Here is a 27,799-nt window from a genome sequence, read left to right as displayed (position 1 = left end):
GGGGCTAAGGAGTAGCTGTGCTCCTTAAGACAGTAAAAATAATATTATATCTTAACAAATGCCAAATAAGTTAATCAACACAATATTTTTAAAAAATCTAATTTAGAGCGGGAAGTATCCAAATTTTAGGGAAAATGATCAAGTGAATAAGTTATAAGTTGAAGTCACCCATTTGGATTGTGTTTAAAACTATGACTATGAACTATGGTTCTGATCACACTGTTCTTTACACATCTGCTGGGCACCCGCTATGTGAGAGACACTGTGCTTGGTGCTACCGGGGCCTTCTAGAAGCCTACAGGCTAAGGATTTATAACCTGATAATTTTGTTTGAATATCAACAAAACACTTCTCACCTCACACAGAAGATCCTTTGGGCTCACATACACTTTGAGCTGGAAACCCATAGGACAGCATTTCTTCTAACAAACGTTCTGACCCAGCAACAACCCTTGTTAAAACCAGCCCTTGAAACAGTAACCAGGAAAAGAGAAAGCCTTTTGTGTGTATGTGCACGAGGGCACAGTGTTTACATCTGTTACACACTAACCTGGCCACAGCTAAGACTCAGCATTGTGTTCTTAGTTCAGCATCTTACTGACCAAAATATTAAATACTGTGACTTACTTCTTCATCTTTTTTCTTTATTTCTGCTTGAACTTCTTCCAATTCCTCCTGACCCTCATCTGGACTCATCTTCAAGCCTTCCCTAAGCATTCTGATACCAAAAATTGCAAACAATGCAGTTGATACATAGTATGTGTACACTCTGGGAATAACCGTGGTGGCGTAGCCAAACAAAACTGAAAGAAAATAAAATGGTGTCGCACTTTAAAGCACGGAAAAAATACTACCTTCTCTTCCTGCTGATAAAATATTTCTATGAAAAATCATGATAAAAATTAGATCTACTTTTTACTACTTGACCTAACAGATTGACTTCATTTAATATTTTTAGCTTTAAATCCAAAAAGCTTTGAAAAGAGTATTGGTTAGTTGCCATAATTTATTAAAAAAAATTTTTTTTAACCCAATTTAAGAAACTCTCTTACAAACCAGTATTTGTGGCTACAGACTACAAATTGGTTTACAAAGTACTGGTACTTTCTTATCATTTGTGTTATCAAATAGTGTGATGAGTCAATTTATTAACACCATTCTGAGTCACTGGTAGAAGATGGAAACAAGAACTTGGCAAGAAGGTGGGCAGGAATACAATTTTAAGTTCTACAAAAAGTTTTCCATGCAAAAAAATGTAAGGAGACAGCAAGGAGATGCATCTTAGTCATGCAGCACAACCAGTAATTTAAATTTGCTAATAGGAAGTAAAATATGCAAAAATCCATGGAATATAATAACTATACTCCATTGTTAAGACAGATTATATACTTCTCAAAAGTTGCCCAAAAAGCAAATTTATACACTTGCATGTATAATTTTTTATACTGACTTCCATCTATAAAATTTGAAAGACAAAAAAAAAAAAAAATCACACAAACATGAAACAAACCTTTGAAAATCACAGAGTGCGCTTTCATTTGTAACAGGTAATGAGAAGCCAAGTTCATCTACACTGAGAGTACCTAGAGTCCTTGGCAAATTGTCTGTTCAGAATGAAGCTTTTTCTATTTGAGCTAGTACCTATATCGTTAGTCACTTTTGTTACCGTTTCTGCTTTTGTCATTCCAGTCATTTCAGTCTTGTCCGGCTCTTGGTGACACAATTTGGGGTTCTCCTGGCAAAGATACTAAAGAGGTTTGCCTTTCCTTATCTGACTCATTTTACATTTGAGGAAGCTGAAGCAAACAGGGTCATACATATAGTAAGTGTCTGAGGCTGGATTTGAACTCAGGAAGCTAAGTCTTCTCAACTTCAGGCCTGGTACTCTGTCCACTGTGCCATCTCAATGCCCGTATTTCTGCTTTACTTAATCTTATTTTACATAGTTTACATCCTATAATCAACCAAGCAAGCATTTATTAAGGGCCTCAGAGTCGGGCATTGTGCTAAGTAAGATATCTGTTAAAAGGGAAAAAAATAAAAAAGCAGACTGGTTCCTTCCCTGCAGGAACTTGTGTTTTAATGGGAAGGAGCAGAAAAGAAACCTATATATTTAACTCCTGTCCTTATCTGAGATATGTGACAGACTGCAGTTATGTTCAAAGGAGTTCAGAGCAAAGTTCCCAACCAAGGCAGAGCTATTCTGTGTAAGTGCTTCTCCTCTGCCCCAGTGAGTTCTGCATAATGGGATGACTGACCACAGCACAGACTTAGGGAGTAAGAGGCAGGCTCTTACCTGGTTCAGTCACTAACTGAAACACTTGGGTCAATCTTTTTGACCCTCAGCTTCCTTGTGTAAAACCAAAGCGCTAGATAACATTCACATCTGTAGTTCCTCAGCACATCTAAAATTCTGATTCTAGTTAAGTATAAAACTTCCAAATTAACAGCTTTGAGATTACTGACAGTTGAGATTATCTACATTTCTTTTTAAATATGTAGATAATGAAGTTGGCTTATCTGAAAACAAATTGTAAAACCATGAACAACACTGAAAGTAAGTCCTGGTCATGTTTTTAATGTGTGCCTGTAATTCCATCTGCGTACTGAACTCTCAGTAGGGACACAACCACCATTTCTCGTAAGGAGCTCTGAGAGCTGCGTGGATCGTCAAGCAGGGTGTGACCTGCCTCTGCTCAGACAGCCTAGTGCATGCCAGGTGGAGGCCTCAAACACAAGTCTTCCCCATTCCAAGCCTCAAAATGTTACAGTTTTGAAGGCTGATCCTTTTTATTTCTGGCATAATCAATTACAAGTCTGAATGACAGGGAATGAGTGTGATTTTACTGGCAAAGGGTACTCCTGAACGAGCAAACTCCTTCAGCCAGTGCAAGTTAGTACTTTCTCTGCAAGTCACAGTCTCAGAGAGCTGCCTGAGGAGAAGGGTCAAACATATGGCCTAAATTGCTCCTGAGTGTAGAGGGAGCTGGATTAAAATATAACTGGTAAATATTTAACTACACAAAGTACAAAAAAAGACAATATTACATTTTAAAATAGCTATGTCAATATGGGGCCCATAGGAACCTCTGTGGCCACTGCTTAGGATTAGTGCCCACTGCTTCTGTACCACAGACAGGAACCATCTCCCCAGGGTCAAAACAGCCAGAAAGTAAATGTCAGAGGTGGAACTGGAACCCAGGTCTTCTCGACTCTGAAACCAGTTCTTTCCCTCTGTCATTGCCTCTTTTTTGAAAGGAAAAAATACTGAATAAAAAGTCAGTTCAACAGGGACATTACTGATCAGAAATTTGATGGGTATTTCTTTTAAAACTTCTCTAATTACAATAACAGATGACTGAGGAGCACAAGATTCTGAAATGCATTTTAAATCAAAAGTTAAAATTCTATTACTGTGTATTTTATATAGCTAAAACAGAACACTATTTCTTAAGCAAAATAAATAAGAATTTTTTCCAACAGCAGACAATGAATTGAATGACACTGACTTCTCAGTTAGTAATCCATTTTGTCCCCAGTGTCATTTAACAGGAAATATGCAATTCTTCTTTTGTGGAAGCTGCTGGACTTCAGAAATTAATTAGATTTATCCAGATTGAAAGGATTTGGAAAAGCACGATTACAGCAAAAACAGTGCACTAAGTTAACAAATAGGATAGATAGTAACTCAAATGGCTGACTTAAGAAAACTGAAAATGATGCACAATTAGGACAGAATGATTAAGTTCCTAATTTGAGAGTTCTAACAGTATATTTCTGAGTATAATTTCTATCATAAACTTCCAACTTCAGTCAGTTTAAGATTTAAATGTAAACAATTTCATCATTGTTTGATTGTCCAGTAAATAAACACAATTCACACATACCCTACAAAGGATGGCACCTTGTTTAATAAACTTGAAATTATAAGTACTTACCAGATAAACATGTCATTAGGCCCAGGGCCAGCATAGCACCTGCTAGCACAGTCAAACGGTTATATCTCATTGCCATGATGGCAGCTATAAAGAACGTCTTATCCCCTAATTCAGAAACAATAATAACTGATATGGCAGCCACAAATGCATGGATAAATCCCAAATTAGTCTGGCCAGCAGGATCCTCATTATTAATATGAATTGGGGAAGTTGGTAGAGGTCCTTTCTGTAACAGAAAAACAAAATTTGGGGTTTTTTAAAATAAAAATACTATATTAACAACAGATGCAGACAAAGCCATTGACAAAGCAAAACATTCACTTATGTTTGAAAATCCCACAAAGAGGAAAAATCATATTTTTTTTTAACATACTGAAAAAGTTGATATCTAAAACAAAAAGACCCAGAGTTATTTGCAATGGAAAGCAGAAGTTTTTCTTATAAAAATACAGAAGTAAAGAAAGGACACCCCATTTTCTCACTGTTATGTGACTTAATTTTAGAAATGCTAGCCAAAGCAGTAAGACAAAAGGAAGAAATTTAAGGCATAAACATAGGCAAAAAGGAGACAAAATTATCTATCTCCTAATACGACATTTTACATAGAGAATCAACAAGGAAACTGAAATAATGAATTTCTTCAAGAAAGTGAAAATATACAAAAACAGCAGTTCTATACAGCGATGATAAAACCAAAGAGAAAATAGTAAAAGAGCTCCCATTCAAAGTAACTACAAAATATACAGAATGTCTTGAATCAACTACCAAGACACACTCAAAACTTATAACACAGTCACAAAACACTGTTTAAGGAAGTTTAAGATCAAACAGCCGGAGATGACACTCATGGTCATGGCTGGGCTGAGTCGATGTAAAATGCCACCAAAATGACAACACTATCAAAGCTGATTTCCAGGTGTGTCTGCTACACCAACCAAATTCTTTAAAGAGCTAAACAAAATAAAATTCATTTAGAGGAACAAAAGGCCTAATATCTCAGGATAAATAATTTCTTGAGGTAATCAGTCAACAAGTATCACGTGCTAATTATGTGCCAGCTGCTGTGAAAGGTTAAAAAAAAAGGCCCCATCCCCTCAAAAGGCAGACAATCTAAGCAGGGAGATAGCATGTAAATAAGTAGGTACATGCATCTCCCATGTACAGAGCAGATAAAAGTAATCTGAAAAAAGAAGGCATTAGCAGCTGGGGGAACGGGAAAAAGGCCTCCTGTAGAAGGTAGGGTTTGAGCTGAACCTTGAAGGAAGCCAGGGAAATTGTGCATATGTTGTACTACTTATCAGCACTACTTAGGTTGTGTGAACTATTTTACCCTCTTTTTTCATTCTTTGTTATAAGAGAGAAATGATTTCTGAGACAGGAAAGAAAGGAAGGACTCCCATTACTCAGGGAAGAAGAACTCCATGTTTAAAAAGAACTCCTGGGAAAACAATAATGCTGTTTGGCAGAAAATAGGTAAATTCTCTATTTCAGATAAACTTCTTATACCACATATTGTAATAAGTTCAAAATGGATAATTGATCTGAATATTGAAGCTTACACCATAAACAAAATTAGAAAAGACTCTGATCAGGTTCTTTTCACAACTATGGATATACAGAGAAAATTTTTAACCAAACGAAGGATGAAAGACTATCATAAAAGATAATTTTGATCACATCAAGTTGAAAGCTTTTGCTTTCGGTGCAAAAAAGAATTACATTAAATCTCTGATAAACAAGATATATATAGATCTATGAAACTAACAAAAATATAAGACCAAGAGCCATTCTACAATGAAGGAAGGGTCAAAGGATAAAAGGATATGCACTCCATTTTCTATCAACTGCTGTGCAACTCTCTGGAACATCGTCCCCCAAAACCTTCGTTTACAGAGGGCTCTGAACTTGCCAATCAACTTTCCATTTTCCATCAGTGACTGTGCCCCTGCACCAGGTACCCCCTTGTGGGTACAAAGAATACAAGGAAGCAAGACTATCTCTGCCTTCAAAGAAGGTACGTTCTAATAAGCGGAAGCCAGGGTATCCAGGGGAGTACAGGGGAGTAGGTAGCCCTAAATAAGTTTTTGCAGGTGTTAACTGATTTGTTTTCAAAGTTAAGAGTGGGAAGGAGAAAAGATACATAACTTTATGGCAACAATGCATGAAGATGGCTGGGAAGCAAGGTGGTAGGTCCGGGTCCAAGCTACATGTGAAGAATGCTCATCAACGAGAAGAGAAGACTGAATCCCAGGTGAGAGGTGAGGGCTAGAGCACAGGAGCAGGGAGAATGCACATGAGTCAAAGGAATATTAATGTTCATACCCAGAGATTTCCCCTAAAGGGCATATAGCCCAAAAAGGTTATAGAAAGGCACAAAGGTCCCATATATACCAAAATATTCATAGTTGTATATTTTTGTGCTAGAACCTTTCAGACACTTTCCTCTCTTATCCCCTTGATAAAATAGCAAATATTGTCATTGCTTCCTTGACAATGTTTTCTCAGATTGGCTTTTTCTTCTTTACTCCTATTGCTACCACCCTAATCCATTTTCTCCTTACTTTAGGCCAGAATTAATGCCAGACTCTTTGCTGGACTCCATGCTTCTAATTTCTCTCCTCCAAAACCCTCCACTCCACAATCACCAGCAGGTTTCTGGAATTAATTTCATTATTCTCCTACTCACAAACCTACCACTTCCTATTAGGACAATAAATCCAAATTTCTCTGCCTACTTTTAAAGCTTGCCCCAATGATGGGGTGGCACCACTCTGGCTTACTTCAATGGAGTCTCCTGGATGAATGCAGATCCCAACCCTTACATCTCTGATCATTCTGTGTTACTCTTATTCACAATCTCCCATAGATCCTACTGAGGGGCCACCCAACACACTTGCTCTTAATAGATGCTTTTTGGTTTCAATTATTCATTCACAGCTGTCCACCCAGTATTCTTTATGCCTGTATGAAGTGCACACTTTACATCCCAGTTCTATATTTCTTCACTATACCTTAAAGTGCTTTTTTAATGTAGTCATCACATACGCTGCAGCCGAATTATTCAAACTATCCATGTATCCACTGCATTTAGGATAATGAACAACTACTGAAACAAAGGAAAAAAAGGGGGAGGCTGTCTTGAGCTTGAAAATTATTTCAGAAAACTTCTAAAGGACTTAAAATACATCCATTTTAGCAACAGAAAACCCTGCAGTGTTATTTTAACTTTCATACATGTCTCTCCTATTAGATATTAAAGTCCTAGGAGACAAAAACATTGTCTTATACTTCTTATCTATCTTCCTCATCAACTAACATAGCATTCTGAATATAGTAGCAGCTAAAATGCATAATGAATGATTTATAAAAAAACACTAACTCTGAGTTAAATTTATAGGATACTGAAAGTTTGAACTATCAAATTTTTTAAAATCTCAATTCTGAAAAATCAAATCTTTAATTTTCCCCAAAACATGGACTGTCAGTCAAAAGTCATTTCTTTATCTAATACAAAGTAAATTTAAATATGAATTAAATGTTTATATGTGAAAATTTACCATATTCACAGAAATCTCTGATAATCTGACAGTAAATATTTATTAAAAATCTACTATGTGCACAACACTCTGTGGAGTGCTAGGAAATGGAAAAAAACCAAACCAACAATGAAATGACAGACTTTAAGAGTTGAAAGAGACTTTAATAGCCAATTTAGTCCATCCCAGACCTGTAAAGAATGTCCACTATAACATACTTGATGGGTAGCCATCTACCCTTTGTCTGAAGACTTCCAAGGAGGGAGAACATATTACCTTTTCAAGGCAACTCATTCCATCTTTGTATATTTTAATTGTTAAAAGGTTTTTCCTGATATTAAGTCTAGATTTGCCTCTGCAATTCCAAACCAACGAGCCTGATCCTGCCCTCTGGGGAAAGTCTAATCCTTTGTCCATACACACAGACCTTCAAATATTCAGTTATTATGTCTTCTTCTCACATCTCTGACCTCTCTCTCACCCCCTCCACCAAGAACCACAAGTCAGTTAATAAGTAGTTATTAAGCACCTACTATGTGTTAGGTACTGTGCTCAGTGACAAGGATAACCCCTTCCCTCAAATGGGCAAAAAACAGTTCCTGCTCTTAAAGTAAATTAAGGGATAAACTGGAGATAATCTCAGAGAAAAGGAAGTAAGATTAAGGAGGTCAAGGAACAGCTTCTTGCTGGTGAGTCTTTAGTTGAGACCTTAAGGAAGCCAGAGAAGCCAAGAAGCTGAGCTGAAAAGCAAAATAATTCCAGGCATGAGAGACAGCCAGTGAAAGTGCCTGGTGTTGGGAGATGGAATGACGTGTAAGGAACGTCAAGGATGCCAGTGTCATGGATAGAAGAGTATGGGGAGGAGAGTGAGAAGTCTAGAAAAGCAGTAGGGAGGGGCCAAAAGTCTTGGGGAAAAAAAACTTTTTCAGAAGTCTGAGAAAAGCCAAAGTTGTCTTGTCTCAAAGAAAAACATGGTCAGTTTCTTCAACTGATACTCATATAAACTCGGCCCTCAGATCAGGTTTGATGAGAGACAGTGGGACTAACACCTTTCTATCCCTCTCAATTCAATCCAAAGTCAAATAAGCTTTATTTGGCTGCTATATTATAGTGCTGAGTTTGTCGTCAACTAAATCTCTAGGTCTTTTTCAGAACTACTGTTTAACCATGTCTCCATCTGGTATTTGTGAAGTTGACTGTACCCAAGCATAAGACTTTTACATTTAGACCTACTGAACTGCGCCTCATTAGATGCAAGCCAATGCTCTTACTTCATCAAAATAACTTTCAGTCATGATTCCATTGTCCAGTATTCATTATCTCTTGTAGCTTGGTAGCACCGGAAATTTCATAAGCATCCCATCTCTGGCTTTACTGAAATCACTGATAAAAAATGTAAAAAAAAAAAAAAAAAAAAAAGCACAGGGCCAAGTACAGATCCATGGGTCTCAGCCCTTATACAGTACTCATTTACATTCTTCTAAGGAGACGTTACTCTTAACTACAACAAGATGAAATTTATGTAACACTAATATTTGCAAAGCATTTCACCCACATGGTTTCATGTGATGGTCACAACACTGGGAGGCAGGTGCTACTATTGCTACCCCTGTTTTACAATGGAGGAGATAAGCTTAGGGCAAGCTTAGAAGTTAAGCGGCTTGCCTATGGTCACAAAACTAATGGGGGAAGGGTGGGGTAGGCTTTAAAGCTAGATTTTCTTGAGTCCAAGTACAGATATCAACAAGATCCCAAATTTGTGACATCAGAATCAGTCTCAACATTAAATAATAAAAGGTAATAAGAGCTCATATTCATATAGCACTTTAAGGTTTGCAAAACCCTTTACATAAGGCATCTTATTAGATCCCCAGGACAATCCTGTGAAGTAAGGTCAATCATCATCCCTATTTGACATATGAAAAAACAGACTCAGAGATGTTCAAATGACTGGCCACTGGTCACACAGCTAGTAAATATCTGGGTGGGATCTGAGTCCTCCAGATTCCCAGGCCAGCAATCTTGCAGTTTATTATCCCAGTTCTTAAACTGGGACAATAAGGGAAAGCTTCACTTCTGTGAGTAACACCTGAGCTGAACCTTGAAGAAGGTAAAGATACTAACAGATGAGAGAGCATTTGGGGGGAGGAGGGGTGTGTGTGTGTGCAGAATATGTAAACACACAGAGCCATGTGATGACAAGTCCAAATTCAGGGCACATCTCATAGTCCAGTTTAACTGGAATATAGAGTACATGAAAGGTGATAATGTGAGATAACCAAGTTGGACCATACTGTAGTGGGCCTTAATTGCAAGGTTTTGAATATGTATCATACATACACTTAAGGGAACAAGGAGTCGCTGAAAATTTCCAGCGATAACAGTATGACCTATACCTTAAAAAGATTATATTGGCAGCTATGTGAAAATAAAGAGGAAAGAGACTGATAGAGGGGGATCAATTAGGAAAGCAAGATTAACAGGGGATCAAGTCTAGTGGTTTGGTAGAGAAGATAAAGGAAAAAGAACTGATGGGATCTGTGGTTTTAAAAAAAAGAGGGAATTCTGGAGCCAAAAGTTGGTGTTATTCAGGTATATCCAACTCTTTGTGACCTTATTTGGGATTTTCTCAGCAAGGGTATTACAGTGGTTTGCCATTTCTTCTGCTCATTTTCCAGATGAAGAAACTACGGCAAACAGGATGTGTCTAGCAGGAGTCTAACTTTTTATACTAAAAAGATTAAGCATGGAAGAACCTGTGATGACGCTCTGGGCAGGGAAGATTGAGCTGGCCCTTAAGTTCCATCTCACACCCTACTCTTGCTCAGAGACACAGTTTACAGAATTTAAATAGGAAAGGAATCTTTAAATCACCTAGTTCATTAAATTCATTTTGAAGGTGAGGAAAGTGACTTGCCCACTGTCAAACAGACAAAAAGTAGCAAAGCTGAGCCTGCCTCTTCTCCCTGCTTACTCCTCCTCCTCCCCTCAATGAGTCAGAAGACTCTTCTCCATTCCAGCCCAACCAGGAGTAAATCTTGACTTTCATCAACCTTTTCATTAAATCAGCTAGGCATTTACAGGTATTCACTGGGAAAATATGGGGAAAGGAAACAGAATTCTATATAAATTACAAAGTAACAGACTAACCCAATTCCTGGTTACATATTGTTCTAACACTAAACCTTGCTTGTCTTATCATACAAGTTAGAATCTCCACTTAAGTACTCCACTCCAATGCCTAAACCTCAGACAGAACTGATCTAGGTTTCTTGAAGGCAATGTCAACACAGTATAATCTTATAAACAAAATCAAAGGACTCCCTGTATTAGAGCTATGTATCTGCATCCCAGGAGCACAGCCTAGTTCAGATAGGTTTATCACCAGGCTGGCTTCAGAGTGATGAATTTTTTGGCAACAACCCTTAAAGATCATCTATTAAGTTGCAAATGAGTTGTAATTTTCATCAGTACTCCCACCAGCAAAATTACTTGACACTTCAGGCACAAGTATCTTTAGATATACACTGAAATAGATGTAAAAATAACTACCAATGAATTTAATCACAGAAATCCATATGCAACATTGATAAGAAAAGTTCAGTTTTAAGTATCTGACTATCTAAAATGATATATTGTATACTGTTTGCAAGCTGAAATAGCTTTCAGATACTTCACAATATATACGATTGGCAATGGGCATATTTAATCACATTAAGAATTTTTGCATTCTAAGTGATTAAAAAAAGCAAATGATACTTTCAGGGCACAAAGCACACAACACATCTGATATAGCAGTGGAGAAAAACTGGTAACAAATTAACAAGTAATTTTAAAATAGAAGTGTTATTTAAAAATAGAGAAGAAATTAGTATAAATTCCTATATAAAAAATACTGTGAAAAAAACCTGCCAAAGTCTCAAAAGATACATCTCCCCTCTTTTCCAGTTTTAGAAAGAAAAAAAAAGGTGGCTTATCTTTAAAATAATTTTTATAAGAGACAGGATATCTGGACTCTGGTTTTAGTTCTACTGATGTGACTTAAGGCCATGGATATTATTTTTTTTTAAATATCTTTTTTCTCACTTACATGTAAAAACAATTGATATTCTTTTTTTTTGAGGTCCAAATTCTTTTCCTTCTTCTATCCCCTCTTCTCTAATGGAGAAGGCAAGCAATTTGATATTTATACCTGTGCAGTCATGGAAAACACATTTCCATATTAGTCATGTTGCACATTATTTTCTAATCAACCACATGACAACTGATCCTACTTCCACCTCAGAAATATCAATGTAAATATTAGATGGAAGATATTTAAAATGTTCCAAAGAAAGGAAGTATTGCCATTATTTCAAAATTACAACTGACTAGAAGAAAACTTAAACCAAACATCTAAATATTACACTGACAACTCATAACTTAAGGGACTACTAAGGGTGAGGAAGCTTTGGCCTGGAGACCACATGTGGCCTTCTAGGTCTTTGGGGGCAGCCTTTTGACTGAGTCTAAACTTTACAGAACAGATCCTTTTATTAAGGAGATTTGTTTTGTGAAGTTTGGCATCAAAGGGCTGTACTTGAGGACCTAGATAGAGGGAGGGCCACAAGTGGCCTCCAAGGCCGTGGTTCCCCACCCCACTAAGCACTTAAATTCCAATCCAGTGAAAACGACTAGTACTTCAAAAAGGATATAACTTTGCAACAGTTCTGTAATCCTCAGAAACTGGAAGGGCAGAGTTAGAGAGAAGACAGAAATGTACTAAGTGCTGCTAGGTTAATTTGTCAATGGACTAGAACATTCTTTACAAATTATGTTTCCTTTAGCTATCTTTAAATATTCTAGTATTTCTTGGACCTGTAGGAACTTTACTTTGCAAGCAAATCACCCCAAGTTTTTTGAGGACCCAAAGGAGTATTATTAACAAATAGATAAATCAAATGAGACTAAATTTTTCTCTCACTTGATTCAATGTGCTGGTTAAAATTTTTCTTTTGTTTACAATGTTCAGTAGCAATTGGTCTTTAAAATAGTTTGATTTTCCTGGGTTTGAACTACTATATTGTCTAGTTCTCAGATTTTTTTTTTAACACCAGTAAAACAAACAACAAAAACTGGTTTTTCCAGATAAGGTTACTGTTATGTTTAGCTTTTCCAAGTGGATAATGATTCAAAGCTAGAACAGAAACGATTTCATTCATTCAATAGCTGTTTTTCAATTGCCTACTGTAAAGCAGTCCAGTATTGTGGAAAGAGCCCGATTCTAGTCCTACTTTCCTATTAATTAGCTGAAGGATCTTGGGATGAATCACATTATCTCTCTATTCCTTCATTTTTAAACTTAATTCAATGAATATTTATTAGGTGGCTACAATGTACCATGTACTGGAGTAGGATAGTCTTTAGGCTCAAGGAGTTCAAATTTTACTTGGGAGAGGGACAATAAACAAAGTAAATTAATAAACTAGGAGGAGGCTAGAAAAATTCTTCCAGGAGGTATTTGAGTAGAGTCTTAAATGGAATCAGGAATTTTGAGAGCCATTCCAAGGAAGGCAGGGGAGTAGCCTGGACAAAGGCCCAGAGGCAGGCAATGAAATAGTATGAATGGAGAGAGGTAAGGAAGTGTCTCTCTGCCCATCCCCCCATTACTTATAATTGATTCAGCTGAAGAAGAGGACAGAAAAGAGCCTCAGGTTATGCCAAACAAGGGAAGGGAGAATATAAAGGAAAAAGCAGTCTAGAATCAAATGCAACAAAGAAGCCAAGAAGTAGAAAAGAAAGGACTGGTTTGGTTAATTAGGTTACTGGTCATTTTCAGTCAAGCTGTGAAAAGAAGACAAATTAGAAAGAGCTAAAGAGTGAATAGGCATTAAGGAGGTAGGAGCAGCCAGTACAGATGCTACCAAAGTTTGAGTCTGAAGGAAGGACGCAGAAGGGATGGCATATTCAACTGGTTGAAAAGCTGAAGATTTTTGAGATAGGAGAGAGGGGAGCATGTTTGTAGACAGAAGAAACTGGGCACTTGCAAGTAAGACTGAAGACAGGTACAAGAAGCTGCTGGCCACGGTGAAGGACCCACCTCTTCCTCTAACATAGGAAAGGATGAGATTGACATAACACACAAGATTTCTTAGCTATGGAAGAACTGAGTTGAAAGAGCTCATGCTGTATGGCTCTGGTCATCTCGGTAAAGAACAAGGAACTGAGAAACAGACCTGGGTTCTAGCTCCAGTGCTACCAACGATATGAATGACTAAGTCATTTAGCCAGATCCTAATTTTTATTTTCTTTTTCCTTTGGGGGACAGCAGGTGTGGGAAGCTTTATCAGTCTTCTGAGTTTAGACAGGTAAGAATTTACGTCTGCCTTTAGGAATCTTAGGAAAGGCTTCATGGAAGAGGTGGCATTTGAGGAGGCCCAAGAAAGTCGGTAAACATTTATTAAGTCCCCACTATACGCCAAGGCACTATGTTAAACACTGGGAATACAAAAAAGGCAAAAAGCTCACAATCCAATGAAAAATAGGTTTTTAATAAGTAAAGATGGGGAGGGTATGGAAATTAAAAAAGCGTATCGTGGGTGAACAAAGCAGAAATCGGAAAACTCAGGATACCATACACATGGGCAGTGTTGAAATAAGTTTGGAAGCAGGCTGAAGAGTCTGAACTTATTGAGCAACGAGCCAGGGAAGATTTTGGAGTGGAAGAATGATCCGATCGAGGGCCGAGGATTAGGAATCTGGCAGGGGATGGACTGAAGGGCGGGGGCACAGACAGACAGACGGCTTACTTTGCTCGGCCCGGCCCGGGAGAGAGGATACGGACCCGACCTGGGGCTGGGCGGGGGCTGGGGGGAGGGGAGCGGGCAAAGGAAGGATCTCCGGGCCCTCGTGTTGATGACCCACGTTGGGAGGACGGAGAGGGATGAACACTCTCCAAATACAGATGGCAAGCGACAGCGCCATTAGGTTCGGCCTTCCAGGGCAGGCCAGGCGTTCGTGGCACGTGAGGCTGGGCCAGCCCTTCCCCAGCGCCCGAACAGGCGCTTACCGCCGCCGAGGGCTATGTCTGGGTCTCCGCCCGCGGGCACGTCGGGGCAGTGCCCCCCGGGATGCCCGGCCGGGGCAGAGCTCAGGCCAGAGGCCAAACCCAACCAAAGTTCTGCTTCGGCCCTCGCGTCCCCCCTCAATAGCGGCCCCTTCCCGCTTCTCCCCCGCCAGCATCCCGGGCGCCTCTCCCTCTTTCCTGGGCTTCACCCGGCCACCCCCCGCCGAGACCGAGGGGCAGGGGGCCAGCCCGATCCCCGGAGGAGCAGGGGGCAGTCCCGACCAGCCCCGCTCCTAGGAGGCCTCCCCTCGCCCCCAGCCCGGCCCGGCCCGGGTCCAGTCTCACCTCGGCGCGGGCCAACTCGGGCCTCGGAGCCTCGGCCGCCTGCGGCTGGAGCTGCTGAGGAGGCGCCGGAGGTTCCTTGTTCCGGCCGCCGGCGTCTTCCTCGGGCACGGCTCGGACCCCGAGCGGGGTCAGCAGCAGCAAAAGCAGCAGCAGCGGCGGCGGCGGCGGCGGCGGCGGCAGGAGCAGCGGCTGAGGAGACCTCCGACGGCCCCCCAGCGCCGCCATCCCGCCGGCCCAGCGAGCCGACGCACCAGGAGGGCGAGGAGAAGGAAGTGGGGCAGGAAACCGGCGGCTCAGCAGCCGCGCTCCGCACCCCCACCCCAGGCCGCGAGACTGCGCAGGCGCGCCGGCTAGAGCGAGGCCGGCGCCATCCGGGTGCGGAGCCGGCCGGAGGAGGCGCGGGGGAGGGGAGAGGGAGCGAAACTGACTCTGGAGAGCCGGAGGACCAGAAGATGACTCCCGAAGCCAAGCTGCACCCAACAGTCAAGTCAGCCCGAGCGACGGCTCCGCCCGCGGCCCTGCGCGCGGCCCAGCCCCGGGGCCGGCCGCCCATTGGCCGGGGCGGCGCCCGGGCGTCGTGACGTCGGCGCGGCCAGGTTCAGGTGCGGCCCGAGCCCGCCTCCGATTGGCCTGGCGGCGCAGCGCCTGGCTCCGTCCTCGGGCAGGTGGCTTGGACCGGTCCCTTCGCCCCGCCCTCCTGCTCGTCCCGGCTGCGGAGTCCGCCCTCCGCGGCCCACGTGTCCTTCTGCATCCCTGCGGAGCCGGCCGGCCTTCCTCCTCGTTATCTCCTATCCCCCAGTCCGTCCCTGTTTCAGTAAGTAGCCTGCGGACGTGCCGGCAGCGCCCCCTCCGTGCGCCCCCTCCGTGCGCCCCCTCCGTGCGCCCCCTCCGTGCGCCCCCTCCGTGCGCCCCCTCCGTGCGCCCCCTCCGTGCGCCCCCTCCGTGCGCCCCCTCCGGCCCGGCGCTGGCTCGGCTCTGCTCCAGGAATTCAGTGCCCGGCACCTAGGAGACTGTAGACGGGGCTGTGGACTTGGGAGCATGACATACATATAGTTACAATACAAGATAGTCCGTGATGTACGTGTGGCAGGGGCACCCCCTTCAGTGTTTGTGAAGTCGGGCTCAGTGGCACGACCCTTGCCAGGGCACAGGAGACCTCAGTGTGAATCCTGGTGTGTTTCTGAGTAAGTCAGCCGCTCCAAGACTCGTTACTTCATTTATAAACTGGAGATGCCCTAACAAGCCTGTTTTGTGAAGATCAAACGAATGTATGTACGTATGTGTGTGTATGTATATATATGTTTGTATGTATATATGTAGTTAAACGTATGCAATATAGAAAGCCGTGTATATGTATATACGTCTAAGCATACACATATATAAGTGTATGTATGTGTGTGTATGGGTGAGGTCTTCTGATTCCTGCCTAAATTGGCAGAGTTGCACTGAAGTGTCAGCCTCACTCTCTCCTCCAGAGCCATCATAGTTCAGTGGCAGGACAGGCTGCAGTGGATGACCTTGGCATCTCCGGTGCATAACCAAGCTCAAAGGGCTCCACTTCGTGTGCTTCAGCTGCCTTCATGGCCGCTGAACAAATTGTTCTCATCCGCCCATTCTGGCCAGAGGAAGTCTTCATATGCTTGGGGTAGACACCCCCCTAACTCACCAATGTGTTTGAGACACCTTGGTTACTCTCAGCCTCGTTTGGCCCATCTGCCAAAGTGGTTTACCGGGGTGTGGCCGCTGTGCATGCTTCAGTTTCTTGGAGCCACAGGTTAGAGTTGGGTGGAACAGTTGAACATCAGAGGTGGAAAGAGCCCCAAAAAGGGTTCGACAGCATCACACCAAGGTACCGGTCCTCCCTGAACACACTATAAATATATCAACATAACCATTTGAAAACATTAAAGCACTTTATACAAGGCACTATCAATATTAATCATGGTAACTTTGCCTTAAGATTTCATATGATAAAGATGAAAACTGAGGATGGTCCATACACAAGGAGCAAAGGCAAGTGAACTGAGATAAGGAGTCTGGGAAGATAAACTGGATCAAAATATTAACTACTGTTCACCAGTTCCTAAGTATTTACTGGGACAGGGGTGGTGGTGGTGGTGAAAAACAAGGTCTGTGTACAGTCTTAGCAGACTCTTTAGGCCTGTAATATTTGGGGGGAAATTCTTCATACTATATAGAGATTGTTTTTTGGAAGAACAATGTAAAACCAATTATAAATTATTTCACTTTCATTTGAATATGTTTTTCTGTTTATATCTTCACTTTCCCTACCCTGTGACAGCAACCATCACAGACGTTGTGTGGTGTAATGGAGATAACATGGAAATCAGAGTCAAAAAACTGGCATCTCAGTCCTGGCTTTGGGACTTGGTGTACCACCTTGAGCAAATCACTTTACCTATGTTAGCTTCAATTTCCTCATGTATAGAATAGATATATCTACTCTAATTCTCAAGTTAAGTGAGAGCATGGATATGAAAGCATTTTGTAACTATAAAATGATAGATAAATACCATTTCATAATTTTAGGAAATAAATTGCAGGTCACATTTTAGCTTTTTTGTTTTTCATTATCACTTAGTATGAATTAAGCACTCGTGGTACCATCACATATATCATATTGGAGAGAGTGTCATTGCTCCCAACCCACCTAACAGGGCAGCACTGTCCTAGTCACATTGACACCTTTTACCAAAAACTTACCAAAAGCCACAACTTCCCTGACCTCTTGTCCTGACCTTAAATTTCATCAGTTGATTAGCCCACACTTGTATAGTTGTGTAGCAGATCCACTGCTAAAATCTAAAGCTATTTTAGTGGGACTCTACCCAGAAAACAGGCTAATCATAGGGTGTAAAAGGCTATAGATGTTTGAAAGGGCATAAATCCAGACCTTACTTCCTTTAAGAATTTCTTTCCTTAAGAATCTGTTTCCTTTAAGAATTTCACCCATTTCATGCAGATTCCAATAGGGAGCTGACTATGATGTGAATTCATCATCTTTATTGGTACCATATATGAATAGCTCCCTATTCAACCACTTAAAAAGGGACAGAGGACAGTCTCCAGCCAGAGGTTCTAATCAATTTACCTGAATATAAACAAAAATCCTCAGAAGGCTTTCCCAACCTATGGCACTCAGCTGCCGAAAGCATCTCAGTCGTGTCGGGTTAGACCAAACCCTCAGGAGCCATTGCTCTAGTGACTCATCAGATATCTGTTTGAATTTCTCCTCCAGTTCCTTGTTGGAGAAGGCCTGCCCAGCCCCAAGTCCCTTAGGGGAGGGGAAACACCTTCTGGCTGGAAGCAGTCCTAAGAAAATTCTGGGGAAATTTTGCCACCAGTAGAAGTTCCCAAGTCTCTTCCTCATATTCATTTCTCCTCCTTTCTCATATCTCTAATCTCAGTGGAACTGTAATCTCTGGAAATAGAACCTTTGGGTCAGAGATTATGTGGTAAGTTTCCAGTTCCAGTAAGACAGTATCCCTTCACTTGCATAGATAATAGCTCCATTTTCTTCCCTCTTGGCTTTCATTGCATGGTCCCTAAAACCAAAAATCTGTCTCAAGTCAGTTCACTTTCATTCAGTCAGTGAAAAAGCATTTATTAAGTACCTACAGTGTGCCAGACACCATGCTAAGGCACTGGGGACACAAAGAAAGGCCAAAGACAGTCTTTACTCTCAAGGAGCTCTCAGTCTAATAGGGGAGAAACACACAAACAGTTGTCTACAAAAGACATATACCTATGTCAGACAGAGTGGCAGTAATTAACTGAGGGAAGGTGGGATTGAGAAAGGCTTCTTGTAGAAAGTGTAATTTTATCTGGGATTTGAAGAAAGCCAGGGAATTTGGAAATTGGAGATGAATAGGGAAAGAATTCCAAGTATGGCGGGACAGCCAGTGAAAATGCCCCTAGTCAGAAGAGTAATTGTCTTGTGTGAAGGACAGCAAAGGGGCCAATATTATCAGATTGCTAAGTATATGAAGGGGATAAGTAGAAGAAGACTGGAAAAGCAGGAAAGGATCAGGTTATGAAGGGTTTGGTAGTTCAAACAGAGGATTTTATATATGATCCTAGAGGTAACAGGGGGCCACCACAGCTTTTTAAAGAGGGCAATGACATCGTCAGGCTTGCACTTTAGGAAGTTCTGTGTTCTTATTCTGTCACTCCACCTTCTGTAGGAGAGTCAACAACAACTAGAGAATGCTGGGCTTGGAGCACCAAACACCCATCACCCACTTAACTAATTACTCAGTGTTAGGTAGAGACTGCTCTGTGTCCCTTTAGAGGACTCCCCATATGAGATCAGAAGGGCTCTTGTGACTGAGTTCCATGTAGTGTCTGCTCATTTGGTTATCTTCCTCTTGTGCCCTGTCCCCAGCTCAAACAGGTTGTGAGCCACAAGGTCATCTCATCTCAGCTACTGGTGACACCCTAATGCTAGCACCCTCTTAATTCAGTTTCACTTGAGGTATTTAAGTCACGGGATAGTTAACAATAGGTTTATTTGCCCAAAAACAGTGAGGCTATAGCAATAAGGATACAATGGCATTTCTTTCCCCATTCACCTTCTTTCCATATGGAAATGTCTTTGATCAGCAGGATAACTCCTATGGTCTTCAGACATGTAGAGTGGCCTTAACTCCATGTAGGTGGGACTTTAAATTCCTTAGGTGACCTAGGAGCCCAACTGGAAAGCAGGGGCCAATCATATCCTAGGGACAATTTTGTTACCTTTTAGATAAAACTAATCCCTGTTTCAGGTGTTAATTGGGCATTGCCCAAAGGGGCTGGAGTACTATAATATTCCCTGTTTGGTACCCAGGTAGGCAACTGGCCTCTGGTGAGAGCAAGTTCCCTTTTCTTCTGTTCTTTGGCTCATAATTGGCTCATTACAATTGACCAGCCTCCTGGTTCCTGGGGAAATGATGTTCGGGGTTTGGGGGTGGTGGTAAAAAAAAAAGTGCTCAATGTACAATATGAATGGATTAGGGGACAAGTCATTTATTTCTACACACACACACACACACACACACACACACACACACACACACATCTAAAAGTAAAAAAAAAATGCAACCAAATTTACAAGTACATATTAACACAATATGATTCACAAATTTTTAACTACTGGCACAATTTGTGTGAAGGTTGTTACCCAGGCTTCATTGTGAATGTAAAGCAGTTTGTGGGATTTCTGATAAGTCATTTTGCATATACAGAGCTTGGCTTTACCCTGTCTTCTTTGCATCTTGACCTCTTCTGAACTAGCTGCTTACAGTCAGTTGATCCATCATTGGTATTACCAATTGTTCATGCATCCTCAGCAATCTGATGCTACCTATAGATCTTAATGGACCCAGGACCTTTCAAACTCATAGGGTTACCTGCAATCTGTTCTTAGGAAAGGAAACCCCAAATCCAAAACAGGTACGAGTCTAAGCACAAGTTAACATAGGTGAGTCCATATGGAACGGTGAGGAGGGGAAGAATGGTGCTCATCCCCCAACCCCCTTGCTTGGCTGAATCAAAACCAAGTAGCTCACTTCTTTCCTCTGTAGAAAGTCACTGACAACAAAGCTATGCTAGAAGATTGAGTTTGTTTGTTTGACTTTTAACAGATGAAACACCCAACCCTTTTGCCTCTATCACAGGCAGGGAGATAACCAAAGGACTACTCAGGATTTCCCATGACATTAAAAGGCAAAGTCCTTCAGTGCTGGGCCCCACATGGCCAAAAGCAGCTAAAGAAGTTTGTCATTCTTCTATGAACTGATACAAAGTGAAATTAGCAGAACCAGGGCAACATTGTACACAGTAAGAGCAATATTGTAGAATGATCAACTGTGAATGATTTAGCTATTCCCAGCAATACAGTTATCTGAGACAATTCTAAAGGACTCATGATGAAAAATGCTGTCCATCTCCAAGGGAAGAATTGATGGAGTCTGAGTGTGGCTCAAAGTATACTTTTTATTTTTACTTTCTTCATTTTTCTTTGGGGGTTCTTTTTGTCTCTATTTTCCTTCACAACATAACTAATATAATATGTTTTGCATCAGTTTGTTTGGACAACACATGTATAATCTATATCAAATTACTTGCCTTCTTGATGGAGGGAGAGAAAGGTAAAAATTTTGAACTCAAAATTTTTTTTAAATGTTAAAATTGTTTTTACATGTAAGTAGGGAAAATAAAATATTAAATAATTAAAAAAAAATAGTTTGTCATTCCCCAAGGCCCAAGCTACGAGTCATTATGTTCTAGTACAAATCAAGTTCCCTGCGTTATATTAAATTTCCAATTATTAACATTGATAAAATGACTTCAGCAAGCTAGGCGTCATACAGAATATCTAAGAGGGTTCCTGCCGTAAGTGAGCCTACACCATCTCTGGGGGAAGAAACAAGTCTATATTGAGAAGAATTCAGTGAATATTATTTAACATTTTGGAGCTAAAAACATTATTCTACATTACCCATTATACTTTGAGGATGTCTTCTTGAGAGACCAGAAAATACACTGGGAATTATTTAATGTCCAACTGAGTCATCAGGTTAAAACAGAAATACGGAATCTTACTTGCCTCTTGAAAGTTGCAGAAAGTCATGTTCTGGTATGCAGAATAATACTCTCGCTGCTTTTCACATTAGAGGGGACAGTTGGCTTTTGCGCAAAATTTGAATATTTGAATTACTAGGCATACAACGTCTAGAAAGAGGAAGATGGTAACCTCATTGTACGCTGTGCCATTCAGACCACATCTACAGTGTTGAGAGATATTTTAAGAGAGCCAGTGAGAAACTAAAAAATATCCAGGAAGACTTCCTGGGATAAATGGGAGATGTGAAACCATGTCATATGGGGAATAGTTGAAAGATATTTAAGTTGGAAAAGAGATTTAGGGGGGACATGACCGCTTATAACATGTATGTTAAAGATTGGTGTGAATAGGTGGGATTGTTTATTCTGCTTGACTGCTGAGGAAAAACTAGGATTAATGATTAAAAATGTCAGGAAAGATTTCAGTGCAACCTACCAATACTTTCCTAACACTTAGGAATTGGAATTGGTCATCTCATAAAGCAGTCTTAGAGTCCCATCACTAGAGGTGTTCAAGCCAAGTTTGGACAACCACTTGTTCTGGATGTTGTAAAAGGCATTTGTCCTCTGAGCACAGGGTTGAATTAGATGATCTTTCTACTCTATCACTGTTGTTGTTCATCCTTTACTCTCAAAGAGAACAAATGACTTCACAAACACAATGTTGTGAATGGATTTGGAGTGAGGCAGAGGCTCCAGAAGTCATCAGCCTTGCTCTCTCCTCCAGAATCATCAGAGTCCACTGGCAAGACAAAGGTCAAGATGACTGGTGATGGCCCAGGATAATTCTATGATCATATGCAAAAGAGGTGCTGATCTAATTCTAAGTCCTTGTAAGGTATCAGAGAGTCCACTGTGAAACTGGAAGATGATAATATTAAGCTAATGCAAATGTTAATAATAAGTCTAAGACTGCTTTAAGGTTATGGACAGAAATGAACTAGCATCCATCTTTTTACTTCTACCTGTTTCTCCTTTCCCATTTCTGCTAGTTGTCTGACTTTGTAGACCATAGATGAGAAACCATGAAAGAGATTTCTGCTAGAAGCCAGACTAGAATCCTGGGATCATGAACATTTCCCGTACTGCATAGAAACAATGGCATTCTCTATAGTCTGAAACACCAAAATGGTAGAAGTCCTATGATTAGAAAAAGCAGATTCTAATAGGGAATGTGGGAGTAGCCAATGCTAAAAGGAGGCAAAGCAAAGTCAATTTGAATCTGAATTATCATGAATAATGATCTTTTATTAAAGATCGCTCCCTTCAACAGATGGGTCAGGAAAATATTGACTTGCCACATGGCAAAGGTGGCAGCTTCAGAGTCTCCATTTTGCTTTTTGTTTCTTAATTTCAGATAAAGTTGTGAGTTTCATAAGGAGGAAATCAAGCTTGGGGAAAACTCTGAGTCATGAATATAAGATGCAGACTTGGACATTTTTAGGCTAGTTACCACAAGTGCTTTGCTCTAGGGTTTGCCACTCCCTTCATCTACCTTTACCAACCAGTTTTTAATATGGAATCATTTACCAAACTGATTCTGATCTTATCAATAAGCCAACACTTTGTAAATAAGCAAAGCAGGCATATTGAGAAGGAAGGGAATACACATTTACTTAGTTCCTACTGGCAGAAATTGTGTTAAGTGCTTTAAAAATATTAAACTCGTTTGATTCTCTTACCAACCCTATGAAGAAGGTGCTGTTATTGTCCCCATTTTACACTTGAGGAAACTGAGGCAACAGATTAAATGACTTAATCTGGCCTGTTGATTTCACCTTTGCAACATCTCTCATTCATTACATCCCCTTCTCTTCTCTGACACCTCCACCATTCTAGTGTAATCCCTGATCATCACCTTACACCTCGACCATTGTAAAAGCTTGTTGGTGGAACTGCCTGCCTTGAGTCTCTCCCTACTCCAATGCATCTTCCAGCTACTAACGTAATTTTCCTAAAACACAAATCCAACCATATTACTTAATAAACTCCAGTGGTTTCCTACTATTGCCTCCAGGGTCAAATACAAAATGCACCGTTTGGCATTCAAAATCTTTCATAACCTAGCCCCCTCCTACATCTTCAGTTTTTTTATACCTTATGTCTTCTTTGATCAAGTAACAATGGTCTCATGGCTGTTTCGTGAACAAGATACCCCATCTCTAGGCTCCAGACATTTTCTCTCACTATCCCCCATACCTGGAACACTCTTGCTCTTCCACTCTGCCTACTGACCTCCTTGGCTTCTTATAAGTCCCAACTAAAATCCCTTCTTTTACTAGAAACCTTTCCCAACCCCTCTTAATTCTAGAGTCTTCCATCTGTTAATTATTTCCTATTTATCCTGTATATAATGATAATGTTTAATATAAAATTTTGGAATAATCTCTTTGTTCTCTCGAAGTAAACTCAGAGAGTGCCTCTTCCTATGTCAGCAAAAGCCAGCCAAGGCTGACTCTACATTCCTTAGGAGACCTTTAACCTAAGACACTATATCTTGAATAATGAGACTTTCCTTTGAATCTTATTATCTGTAGACACATACTATGTTATGGCATATTAATGGTAAAGAAAATATAGACATCTTAGGTCGTAATTTCTATTGAACATTGTTTACCCTTTTCTATGTCAATTATCTGTTTAGGGGAGGAAGCTTGCCACTTAGTAGTGGTGGGGTTTCTTTCCTTATCACCGAGACATACGTTTACCCAGCCTGAAATCCCAAGGTCTGACCAACATTGCTTTGTTAATTGTCCAGTCTTACTGAATTTATGGTTTGCTTAATTAGGAGAGTTTCTTTCTCACGGCAAAATGTATATAAGCCAGAAGATTTCTGCACTCGGTAGCCAGAACATTTCTGGCTCCATAATGCATTATGTTACCGTTATCTTTAATAGGGAATTGATTAATTAATTAATAAAATCATAAAATGTATGCATTTAGCCTGTTGCCTTTTCTTAAGTTTTCAGGTCAACAATAGCTTGCCTTGTATATGTTTTCTCATTAGATTATAAGCTACTTGAGAAAAGGGACTGCCTTTTGTGTCTTTTTATATCCCTATCAGTCAGCATAGAGCCTGGCACATAGTAAGTGTTTAAGAAATGCTTACTGATTATTTCACTTGTCCAGGGTCACACTGATGGGGTTCAGACTCTGGGAACCTCCCCAAACTCCCCTTGAATCATCCCACTTAATCTGGCCTTTCATACGCAAATCTAATTTTCCCACTTAACCTGGCCTTTCATGCTCAAATCTATTGTCCTTGGCCTAGCCTGACTTTCCATTGTCTGTTACCTCGGGATTGCCCCACATGCTTCCCACCCAAGCCCTCCATTGTCTGATACCTCCCAATTGCCTTCAGCTATTACCCCAGTCTCTTCTAGATCACCTCTAGATATTTCCTACAATCTTTTTCTGTATTTAAATTCTATCTCACCTCCTTGAGGGCGCTCAAATTCAATCTGGGTCAGACTCTAGCTGAGATTCTATCTGGCCCACTTGTTAATACAAGCATTACAAATGCTTAAGCTCCTTAAGAGTCAACACAATGTGGCGAATCTTTAATAAACTTTGTTTTTCTTTGGCTTTAAGAAAGCATGTGTCGAATTCATTTGAGCAGGACCCTGCACGTTGGTATTTTGGGGTCCCCACGTCACCCCAAACCTCAACAACACAGCATACCCAAGTAATACTCTTACTGTGTTTATTAGCATAAAGCCCTTATTTATCTGTCCTTAGAACACTACATACAATCCAGCCCCATCTCAACGAGGCTGAAAGCTGAAAATAGCCCATGGGCTCAATTCCACTACTTACTGCCACAAAAGCTTCACTGCGTTCCATCTCTCTGATATGGACCAGTTTGCCCCTTCCTAGGCAGCGTGGTGGTCCTTCCCTCCTGGGTCTAGTCAGCTTTAACTACAGTGAAGCTTAGAACTCCTGAACTCAAGTAATCTGCCTGCCTCAGCCTCCCTGGCAGCAGGGACTATGGACATGCACCCCACACACTCACCTAGCTACATGCAATTCTTACCCCACCCCAAAGACAGATAAGAGAAGTGAAAAGTACAGAGAAGAACAACTGAAATTTTCTGGGTCTTTAAAATGATAATGTTTAATATAAAATTTTAGAATAATCTCTTTGTTCTCTCTGAAGTAAACTCAGAGAATGCCTCTTCCTATGTCAGCAAAAGCCAGCCAAAGCTGACTCTGCATTCCTTGGGAGACCTTTAACCTATGACATATCTTGAATAATGGGACTTCCCTTTATATCTTATTATCTATAGACACATACTATGTTATGACATATCTTGAATAATGGACACATACTATGTTATGGGATATTAATGGTAAAGAAAAAATAGGCATCCTGGGTTTCTATTGAACATTGTTTGCCCTTTCCTGTGTCAGTTACCTGTTTGGGGCAGGAAGCCTGCCACTTACTAGTGGTGGGATTTCCTTACCACCTGGGACATATGTTTACCCAGCTTGGAATCTCAAGACTTGACTGACATTGCTTTGTTAATTGTCTTGTCTTACTAAATTTATGATTGGTTCAACTAGGAGAGTTCCTTTCTCACGGCAAAATGTATATAAGCCAGAAGATTTCTGCACTGGGTAGCCAGAACATTTCTGGCTCCATAATGCATTATGTAACTGTTTTCTTTATGGGGAATTGATCAATTAATTAATTAAATCATAAAATGTATGCATTAGCCTGTTGCCTTTTCTTAACAAAGTTTTCAGGTCAACAAAAAGGAGAATCATCTTTTAGTTTTTCCAGGTTTTTCTGAAATCTGCTTGCTTATCATTTCTTATAGAACAATAGTATTGTTACATTTATATACCATAACTTGTTCAACCATTCCTCAATGGATAGGCATCCCCTCAATTTCCAATTCTTTGCCACCCCAAAAACAGCTACTATAAATATTTTTTTACATATGGGTCCTTTTCCTTGAGAATCACCCTTTTAAAAGCAATAAAGCTTAATAGTTTAGAAGGAAAATTTAAAATATATAAAACTGTAGGAAGGGATCACTAACAGGGCCATGAGGTGGTGCATAGCTGGCATGAGCAGGATGCAGTCAGTACATTATAAACAAAAGATTTTAAAAGAAAATCTGTATAAAGGATATCAAAGAAATGCATATGAAAACACATATAAGTCGATTATGTTTGAGAGCAAGTGATAGCCAATGGACTCCATTTTCATTTTCACAGTGTCAAGAGAACTAGAGGACAGCCCCTGATACACTGGTGTACTAATGGAAGGACATGATCAAGAGTTGCATAGGACACATAGGCATATTGGCTTTTGATCTTGAAGACTGGAAGGAATGTCTTCATCACTGAGATCATAGAGTGACCTGGGAGTCAGTGTGTTAATGGGAAAAGTGCTGGCCTTGAGGGCCAGAAACCTGTCTGGTCATCACTAACTCTGCCACCATTACTAGCACTGTGACCATGAGGACATTACTTAACATCCCAGATCCTGTTTCCTGATCTGTAAAATAAATTGAGAGTAGCCACTCTCTTTACTTCATAGGGATGTTGTGAGGAAAGCATTCTGTGAATCTGAAAGTCTGAAAGTCCTATCCAGATGTGAATTATTATTCCTCAAATCCTGGGATCCTAGGACCTGCAGCCTTCAGAATTTGAGAGCAACTTCTAGAACAAATAAAAAGATCTATTGAGCAGATCTATTGAGCAGAGTGGGTTGTAAATTCATAAAACACAATACCACGAAAGAAGTTAATAAGCTGAAAACAGAAATACAGGCTTCTGGATGGCTTTTGATATCTCCCCTGAAACTGTCAGGTTATAAGCAAGAATTTGGGAGCTTTAGAGGTAGTGGCCTTTTAATCTTTTGAGAATGATGTAATGGAAGGGAAGCATGCTCTGACATGAAATGCCCCTTGGTGCTACAGTCAGAAGTTTGAGAAGCTTATTAGTCCTTATGAACCCTGATTCCCTAAATTCCAGGACAGGATAAATAGCCTTGGGAAATGAAATTACAAAAAGCTTAAATAAGGAATGAGGAAGATGTCTTCTCTGTACAATTTGACTACAAAATTTAGAATTTTAGATCATGAATACATTTTGGAAATCATCTACTCCAATCCCCAGTGTTGCAGATGAGGAAATTGAGGCCAAAAGAAAGGAAATTAGTTGCCTAAGATCACACAATTAGCTTGGTGTTATCTAGCACTAGAACTCAGGTTTCCTGGTTGCTAAAAGTCAGGAAGACTCCTCTTCCTGAATTCAAATCTAACCTCAGACACTTATAGTATGACCCTGGGCAAGTC

The 27,799-nt window shown here is 40.6% G+C and overlaps 1 protein-coding gene across 3 annotated transcripts in view; it reads right to left on the bottom strand.

Annotated features, from left to right (window-relative positions):
• TMEM165 (transmembrane protein 165) overlaps window positions 1-15,438 on the bottom strand; it is a 56,593-nt gene extending 41,155 nt beyond the window's left edge. For all 3 annotated transcript variants that reach the window (XR_011969596.1, XM_072620806.1, XM_072620805.1), the window contains exons 1-3: window positions 14,865-15,438; window positions 3,939-4,164; window positions 628-803 (exon numbers count right to left, since the gene is read on the bottom strand). Coding sequence is in view for 2 of the 3 variants with exons in the window: in XM_072620806.1 (XP_072476907.1) it covers window positions 628-803; window positions 3,939-4,164; window positions 14,865-15,089 (627 nt within the window). In the remaining variant the exon portion in view is untranslated. The remainder of the gene's footprint in view (window positions 1-627; window positions 804-3,938; window positions 4,165-14,864) is intronic.
• Window positions 15,439-27,799: the final 12,361 nt, after the last annotated feature.

Source organism: Notamacropus eugenii, chromosome 6 (genome assembly GCF_028372415.1).
Source record: "Notamacropus eugenii isolate mMacEug1 chromosome 6, mMacEug1.pri_v2, whole genome shotgun sequence".
Classification (NCBI taxonomy): domain Eukaryota; kingdom Metazoa; phylum Chordata; class Mammalia; order Diprotodontia; family Macropodidae; genus Notamacropus; species Notamacropus eugenii.
This window is presented reverse-complemented; position numbering and strand designations above follow the sequence as displayed.